At 37.9% G+C, this 8919-nt stretch overlaps 1 protein-coding gene across 4 annotated transcripts in view; it reads left to right on the top strand.

Annotated features, from left to right (window-relative positions):
- Positions 1-8919, top strand: part of strn3 (striatin, calmodulin binding protein 3) — a 190492-nt gene that overhangs the window by 72029 nt on the left and 109544 nt on the right. For all 4 annotated transcript variants that reach the window (XM_043698050.1, XM_043698049.1, XM_043698052.1 and 1 more), the window contains exons 5-7: positions 936-1112; positions 6021-6186; positions 7019-7154. In XM_043698050.1, the coding sequence (XP_043553985.1) occupies positions 936-1112; positions 6021-6186; positions 7019-7154 (479 nt within the window). The remainder of the gene's footprint in view (positions 1-935; positions 1113-6020; positions 6187-7018; positions 7155-8919) is intronic.

Below are 8919 nucleotides of genomic sequence, written 5' to 3'. Positions count from 1 at the left end.
ATCCAACACCACCCACCGCCCTCCTCCCAAACCCCTCCAATTCTGCCCCCCCCGCCCCCAAACTCCATCCACTCCCGCCCCCTCTCCAGGGCCGCTGGACTGCACATTGACAACAAGACTGCTGCTGCAGCTGCCTTTATGGGGTAAGTCTCCAAATAGCGCGCACACGCAGCCACGCACAATTTTTACTGCAACCTTTTGAGAGGTTCCACGTTTGCCCTGTACAGGACAATGTTGGAGAGATTATCTGGGGAAGCAAGTTTTAGGGTACACTTTTGTGTAGAACTCCAGGTAAAATGTGGGGAGAGAGAGGGCAGGAGGTCAGTCATTTAGTGACAGTGCCTATTTAATCACTGTAAACAAAAGACGTGATCACTGTTGGAAACGTTTCAGTCGAGACCTCCCGATCTCCTTCGGATAATCTGAATTTCGGATAGTTGGTATTCGGATAATTGAGGTTTCCCTGTATTAAGTATTACACTTCAATTTTCAAAGAAATTGCTTTATTTACCAACGGATCAATGAAGTGCTTTTTGGTTTATATTATACTTTTATTATCTGTTACTGTTTTACCACAGTTTATTATCAATAACAGTATTGATTTCCTGTGGGAAATATGAAATCTTCTCTTAAACCAGAATTATTGCAATTTCATAACAAGTTGTCAATTGTACTTGGACTGGTTTTGCTAAATATTGATAACATCTGCATCAAAACTTGTTAGACTCTGAATTGCAAATATCAGATAACACTCTATCCCTTGTCCAAGAATACTGCAAACATACCTTAGTTTTTTTGTCATATTCTTTGAAAAATGGCTAAATATTGCAGAAAATGGAAAATGCATTGACATGAAATCTAAAAATAGAATGTGGTTAACCAAGTGCATTAGTTAGAGTCAAAAACTCCGATATTTCTATTTTCAAATTTCACAGGTATTTACAAGAAGTTGGTTACACAGACACCATTCTAGATGTACGATCACAGAGAGTACGATCATTACTGGGCCTTTCTGGGCCTGAGCAGAATGGATCAGTGGAAACAAAAAATTTGGAACAGATTCTTAATGGGGGAGACTCACCAACTAAACAAAAGGGGCAAGAAGTTAAAAGGTGAGGCACTAAATTATGATTTTCTTATCCCTCGAATTTGTGTGCCACTTGAATGAGTAACCCTGATGATGGATGTTTCCCTCGATGGATTTTGGGATGGAAGCAAAATGCTTCCCTTGGCAGAGGGAGAATATATTTGCATCAAATTTGGAGTATTTGAATTTGATCTCGCATTTTGCAATTTAGCCTATGTACGGTTGGTGATTTTTGAGTCAATGTACTGTATATATTTCCCAGGTAAAAACAATGACTGCAGATGCTGGAAACCAGATCTGGATCAGTGGTGCTGGAAGAGCACAGCAATTCAGGCAGCATCCGAGGACATTGGTGATTTTTGAGTCAATGTACTGTATATATTTCCCCTTGACTGCACATTAATATGTGTAACTAAATCTCTGGAAAGTGAGAATTATTAAGAATTTACTTATTAAGAATTAAATTGAAAATGGTGCTATATTTGTGGAATTAATTTACCAAATAATCAGTTTATCATTAAAGCAAATTTCCAAATATACCCCGCTTTCTAGTGGTACCAAGTTTTAGAATGTCAGCATCATGACATTGTGTGAAGACTATTGGAGGAGGTACAGCTTAGGGTTGGGCAGTAGTTATACCCATATTTTGTAAGTTAATTAAAAATGTAAAATATTTCAGTGCTGTTAATTTCTAATCTGAGGAATGTCGAGTAATTGTTCCATCATCTTCCTCTGCTGTATAATGGGGAAAGGTGGGTTATACATAAACTATTTCTAGCACTTGGTAGCCTGCCATGTATCTCTGTAGTAAAGACCGAAGATCAACGGAACGAGACAAAACTAGTTTGCATTTATATGGCAACTTTAACCCACGCAGACGCAGAGAGAATGTGCAAACTTCCCAGAGACAGTCGTCCAAGGCTAGAATCGAACCTGGGACCTGTGAGGCAGCAGTACTAACCATTGGAGTATTGTGCAGTTCTGGCAGAAAGGAGTAACACCTCGTGCCACTTCACAAGCTCCAAACAGATGCGATGATATTTGAGCTAAAAACACTTATCAAAGCGAGGAGGGTGAATTTACAAAGTGCAAATTATTAATATACAAAATAGGAGCAGAAGTGGGCTGCTCAGCACTTGATTCTGCTCCATCAATCAGTTAATTATCTGATTGTGTTTTGAATTCAAATTTGCTTTTATCCTGATAATCTTGGATTCCTTTGCTCAACAAGAATCTGTCAACATCTGCCTTGAAAATATTAAATGACTCATCTTCATCACCTTCTGAGGCAGAGTTCCACAAACTTTTGAAAGAAAAACAATTCTTATCTCTGTCCGAAGGATGGCCCCTAATTCTAAGTGTCACTAGTTCTATACTCCAGACAAGAGGAAACGTTCTTTCATTCTCCACCTTGTCAAGACCATTCAGAATCCTGTGTGCCTCAATCAAGTTAGCATCATTCTTGTAAACTCCAGTGGAAATGAAGGAGAAAGTGAAGACTGCAGATGCTGGAGATCAGAGCTGAAAAATGTGTTGCTGGAAAAGCGCAGCAGGTCAGGCAGCTGGAAAAGCGCAGCAGGAGAATCGACGTTTCAACTTTCCTGAAGAAGGGCTTATGTCCGAAACGTCGATTCTTCTGCTGCGCTTTTCCAGCAACATATTTTTCAGCTCCAGTGGAAATGAGCCCAGCTTTTCCAACCTTTCCTCGTCAGACAACCCACTCCTTCCAGGTATCGCTTTACTCAATCTTGTTTGAATCACCCACAATGTCCTTCCTTAAATAAGGAGACCAAAACTGTGCAAAGTATTTGAGATGTCGCCTTGTCAATGCCCTGTTTAACTAAGCTTAACCTCCTTCCTTTTATAATAAAAGAAAGAACTATGGACACTGAAAATCTGAAACAAAAACAGAAATTGTTAGAGGAACTGAGCGGATCTGAACATCTTTGGAGAGAAAGAGTTAATGTTTTAAGGCCAGTTGCCTTTTTATGTTCATTTTCTCTTCTAATAGAGGCTATCAATTCATTAACCTTGCTGAACCTGCATTCGGGTCATTCTGTTTTAACGTGACAATTGTGTTCTCCTGCAACGTCACGCTGTAGAAAATTGTACTATGGAATACAGGTTTAGAAAATTGCACTTTACCTGATTAGTAGAAAGCTTATGTTAGCCAAATAAAGTCCACAATTCGCCAATTATGTTATAGCCAATTCGTGCTGATGAAACACATGGTTATGGCAGAACGATGTGTACTAACTTTCTGAGCCGTGCTCTTATCCTCTGCACTTTGGAATTCCATAGTCGTTCTCAATTTAAGTGATCTACTCTTGTTCATTTTGGAAGGAAGAATAACACTAGCACATTTTTCTGCATTATACTCCAAACGTTTGTCCATTTGCTGGACTCATCTCTATTTAATCTTTATAAGTGATTTGAGGAATTTCTTTTTCAGGGGCTTACACTGAATGGAATTAGTTTGGAAAGGCATAGGGAGAGGGACGATGAGGGATGAAAATAATTCATTGGAAACGAGTTTGTCTGTTTGATAAACTGTGGGAATAAAGAGTATGCATGTATTGGCTTTGGATGGAGTGCACAGTAAAGTTACAAAAAAACACCTGACCCCTAAGTATTAAATTCCAAAGAGATTAAACTAAATAGGGCTGTATTTGTTGGAATTTACAAAATTAATGGGTGATCGGATTTGTGTTTTCAATAGGTGTAGCTAGAAACTATTTCCAGTAGTTAGGGAGGATTGAACTTGGGGGCATAATTGTAATGTTGGTCAGATCATTCAGGAGTCAAGTTAGGAAGTGCTTCTACCAAAGAATAGTAAATATTTTCTAATTCTCTTCTCAAATAAGGCAGCAAAGAAAAGCATAGAATAAACAAGAAACATAAAGTAAATCTTTAAAACTATTGACCAATGTTTTTGAGGGACTTTGTGCAACCTCTTAAAAGTATAGACAGATTATGGGAGACAACAAGCAACAGTAAAACTTTGTTGTAGCGATATTTTATTTATCATTAAATATTTTAGACGGCAGTATAAATAATTAAGTTTCAACATTGCCTGAGGATCTGCACAATAGAAAGTATTCGTAGCAAATTCAAGTCAAAAAGATATTATGCCAAAAAAAAACTGTAGATGCTTGAAATCAGAAACAAAAACAAATAATAGTTAAATTAGTGATTAATTATTTTAGATAATTCTAGATAATTATTTTAAAATCTGAAATTTGTAGAGTTTTGGTAACCAAAATGTTAAAGGATATGTGCAAAAAATGATAAGTAGGCTCCAGATCAATGATGGTCTAATTGAATGGTAGAACAGACTTGAGGAGCTTAATGGTAAACTGCTCTTCTGTATTCAAACAATGTGGCAAGATTGAAAGAATGATTTGATTGTGAGTATTGGCAGGTGAATTTCAATGGGCCAGAAGGTAATTGAATTCCAAGAAATACTGCATTCACCAACAATGAGGAATCACTAGAGTCATAGAAATGTACAGCATGGAAACAGACCCTTCAGTCCAACCAGTCTATGCCGACCAGATATCCCAACCCAATCTAGTCCCACCTGCCAGCACCCGGCCCATATCCCTCCAAACCCTTCCTATTTATATACCCATCCAGATGCCTTTTAAATGTTGCAATTGTACCAACCTCCACCACTTCCTCTGGCAGCTTATTCCATACACATACCACCCTCTGCATGAAAAAGTTGCCCCTTAGATCTCTTTTATATCTTTCCCCTCTCACCCTGAACCTATGCCCTCTAGTTCTGGACTCCCCCACTCGAGGAAAAAGCCTTTGTCTATTTGTCCTATCCATGCCCCTCATAATTTTGTAAACCTCTATAAGATCACTCCTCGGCCTCCGACGCTCCAGGAAAAACAGCCCCAGCCTGTTCAGCCTCTCCCTATAGCTCAAATCCTCCAACCCTGGCAACATCCTTGTAAATCTTTTCTGAACCCTTTCAAGTTTCACAACATATTTCCGATAGGAAGGAGACCAGAATTGCACGCAATATTCCAACAGTGAGGCTGAGTAGAAAAGAAGGGAGAATGTTGTGTGTGTAGATTTTGGGATAGAGATTTGAGGGTTTTAAAGTAGTGAGGACTTGAGGGTAGTGCTGCAAGTTCAAAGTTCCTGTCCTGGATTCCTCCATGGCCTCTCCCCTCCCTATCTTTGTAGACTCCTCCAGTCCTGCAAGCTTTTGATATCTCTGCTTTCCTCTAATTCTGGTATTTTGTGCATTACCTATTTTAATCAATTCTCTTGGGCTTATTTCAGCTCAGAGCTCTGGAATTCTCTCTTTGAATATCCTTCATGGATCTCTACCTTGTTTTCTTCAAAAATAACCACCTCAACCAAACTTAGGTCACCTCTTCTAACATTTCCTCTCTGTGACTGTTTGATAATTCCCTTTTGAAGCCCTTTGAGACATTTTACGGTGCTTCGGGCTCTTTACAAAGGCGCACAGTTCCTTGTAGATCAACAGCTAATATCATTGGAATGTAGGTTTCAACTTAACTGCAAAATGGATTCAAGGTACTTGGCGTGTTCTCAATCAAAAGACTTTGTCAGATTGAGATTGTTGTTTTGACTTGTGTTCAAATTTAATTTTTCTTAAGGAAATTTCTGCTATTAAATCCAGAGATCTACAAGTAATATATAATTGTGGAGATGCCTGGCTCCTGCCTTTTGAATGTGTAAGATTTGGAAGAGGAGATTAAAAAGTTGATAAGAGGGTTAAACTACTTCAGAAAAAACTAGATATCTATCAGCATTTTAGTCAGCAGCTTTCACATCAGTCAGTTCCAGGACTGTAATGCAAACTTTCAGTTTGGTGCAAAGAGATTTAAAAATATATAGATGCTGTTACTGGATATTACTAATAAGTTTTTCTCCTGCTCTCTTCTGAACATAGGAATGCAGGCGATAAGCCAAGGGGAGGCCTAGCTGAAGCTGTTCTTGAAACATTTAACTTCCTAGAAAATACAGATGATGATAGTGATGATGATGAAGAGGAAGGTGAAATGGTGGAGGACATCACGGACAGCAAAGAAAAGCTTAGAATAAACAAGAAACACAAAGTAAATCTTTAAATCTATTTACCAATGTTTTCGAGAGACTTTGTGCGACCTCTTAAAAATATAGAAACTTTATGGGAGACAGCAAGCAATAGTAAAACTTTCTGTTGTAGCGATATTTTATTTATCATTAAGACAGAAGTATAAATAATTAAATTTCAACATTGCCGGAGGATCTGCACAATAGAAAGCATTAATAGCAAATTCAAGTCAAAAAGATATTATGCAAAAAACAGAACTGTGGATGCTTGAAATCAGAAACAAAGACAGAAATTGCTGCAAAATCTCAGCAGGTCTGGCAGCATGAGCGAAAGCAGAGTTAATGTTTCAGGTCCAGTGACCCTTCTGAAGTGTTCTGAAGAATCACTGGACCCAAAATGTTAACTCTGATCTCTCTCCACAGAGGCTGACAGACCTGTTGAGTTTTTACAAGAAGGAGTTCTGATGTTGTGATTTAATAATCATTTCTCACAGCAATAGTCCAGTCAGAGACCAATCAAAATAGACAAAAAATGAGCAGTAATCTGATCAATAATATCCCTGTTGTTACTCCATCTTTTTGAGCACTGTCCAAATCATCATCCTTACCTGAGTTTTAGTTCTCAAATCTATTTATCTACAGCATGCTTAATTGAATTTATGCAAGGTTTGTTTTCTTGATTGAAATCTTAAAAGATGTTAGAAACCTTTCAGATTCACAATGAAACGCACAATGCGTGTCAATGATGCCAGTTTAAATACTTAAACTGTATCAGCTTGCAGTATTTTTTAAAAATTAGGTTTTCTGAATTGGCTGCTGTGGTGTTTCTAAAAAATCAATATCTTTTGATTTTAGATCGGTAATGAGGGATTAGCTACTGACTTGCCTGATGATACTGAAGAAGCTTTGAAAGAATTTGATTTTTTAGTGACAGCTGAAGATGGCGAAGGAGCTGGGGAAGCTAGGAGCTCTGGGGATGGAACAGAATGGGGTAAGAAAATAATTAAAGCTGTTGATGAATCATATTTAAAACAATTCCATTTTTCACTCATGGTACAGAATTTATTGCTATTTGTCTGAATTCTAATGCTTCCGCTGACAACTTTACAGTACAGGAAAACATTGATCTTCAGAGTTATTTTAATGTAATACCTTGTATATTTGATGTGATCAAGGATTTTGGTTGTGTCAGCTTGAAATGCACAGTTCCAGCTTTACAATTCTTTGTATTTCTTCAAGTAATTTTTTTTTTAAATCTATAAGGTGAGATTGTTGACTGAGGGCTCAACATTTATAATATTTCTAAACCTTCTATCATAGTCCCAAATATCTTCAGTTTGATTAATGATCTTCCCTCTAGATCAAAAGTCAGCTTTTTCACTGATATCACATTTAGCTCCATTTTCAGTTCCCCATGAAGCACTCTGCTCACATGCAGGAAAATATGGACAACATGCAGGTTTGTTTTGCAAGGAAAATTTGTATCACAAGAATACCAATTGGTGAATCTGTAAAACAAGGGAGTCTAAGCACTCATTACTTCAATAATTAGTACACAGGCCTTCACCATCAAAAATCCTGGTTTGAAAATATGGGGTAGTCCCCACTGATCAGAAACCAAAAATCTAAAATGTCTCCAGCACCTGTTTGGCACTATTAAGGAATGTGTTGGAATTATCTCCATTGACCCAAATACTTGCAGCTAAAACAGTACTCAAGAAGATTGACACCACCAAGGTGGGCAAAACAATCTGCTGGACTGGCAATTCGTTTACTAGTCCAGACATTCACCTGCTCCATTCATTGGCCCACATGGCTGCAGTGTGCAGTATCTTCAGGTTGTACTGTAACTACTTGCCAAGGCTTCATTGTCACCTTCCAAGCCTGCAACCTCGATTGAAAGGGCTTGGAAGTAGCATCAACTCCCAAGTTTCCAAATCACGTAGCTCTGTTGCTGGCCAGGTATCACTGTAGTTGAACTAATCTTGTATGATTTTCAATACTGGTTTGAGATCACCTTTGCCACATAAACCTCATCTGAAGAATAACTAAAAGTGAGCATTTTGCGGCCAAGCCCATCTCCTAAAAAGCATTTCTCAAAATAATTTCACCTGATTGGATTGGTGTATAATTGTATTGGTAGAAAAGAAATAGTGAATACTTGTCAGTTTGTGCTGCAAGTTAATATAAAGCAGCATGTGGTAATGTCAAGCCTTGACCTATGAATGTCATTTTGCATGTCTTCCCTGTGCATTTCTAGCATGGCATTAAAACCCTGTAATGCTTTTTCCCTACTTAAAATTTGCCTCCAGCACTAAATCTGATGATATAAAAATAATCAGCATAGTTCTAATATATAAGTTATTGAAGCTGCTTTGTTAAAATGTAGATTGGAATATTAACAAACTAAATTATCTTAGGGCAGAATTATATAGCAATGTTATAAAATAGAAGATAAGCCTAGACTTGTGGTTTTATTCTTTTCAAAAAAAAATTGATCTTCCTTCACAATGAATTGTCTATCTAAAACATGTGGTGGCGGTGAATGATCAAGTTGGGGAGGGGAGATGGCCTAGTGGTATTATTGCTAGACTATTAATCCAGAAACCCAGTGAATGTTCTGGGGGCCCAGGTTCAAATCCCACCATGGCAAATGGTGGAATTTGAATTCTGTTGAAATCTGGAATTAAGAGTTTAATGATGACCATGAAAACATTGTCAATGTCTACAAAACCCACCTGGTTCACTCATTCGAT

The sequence above is a fragment of the Chiloscyllium plagiosum genome, chromosome 10, assembly GCF_004010195.1.
Source record: "Chiloscyllium plagiosum isolate BGI_BamShark_2017 chromosome 10, ASM401019v2, whole genome shotgun sequence".
Lineage (NCBI taxonomy): Eukaryota > Metazoa > Chordata > Chondrichthyes > Orectolobiformes > Hemiscylliidae > Chiloscyllium > Chiloscyllium plagiosum.
This window is presented reverse-complemented; position numbering and strand designations above follow the sequence as displayed.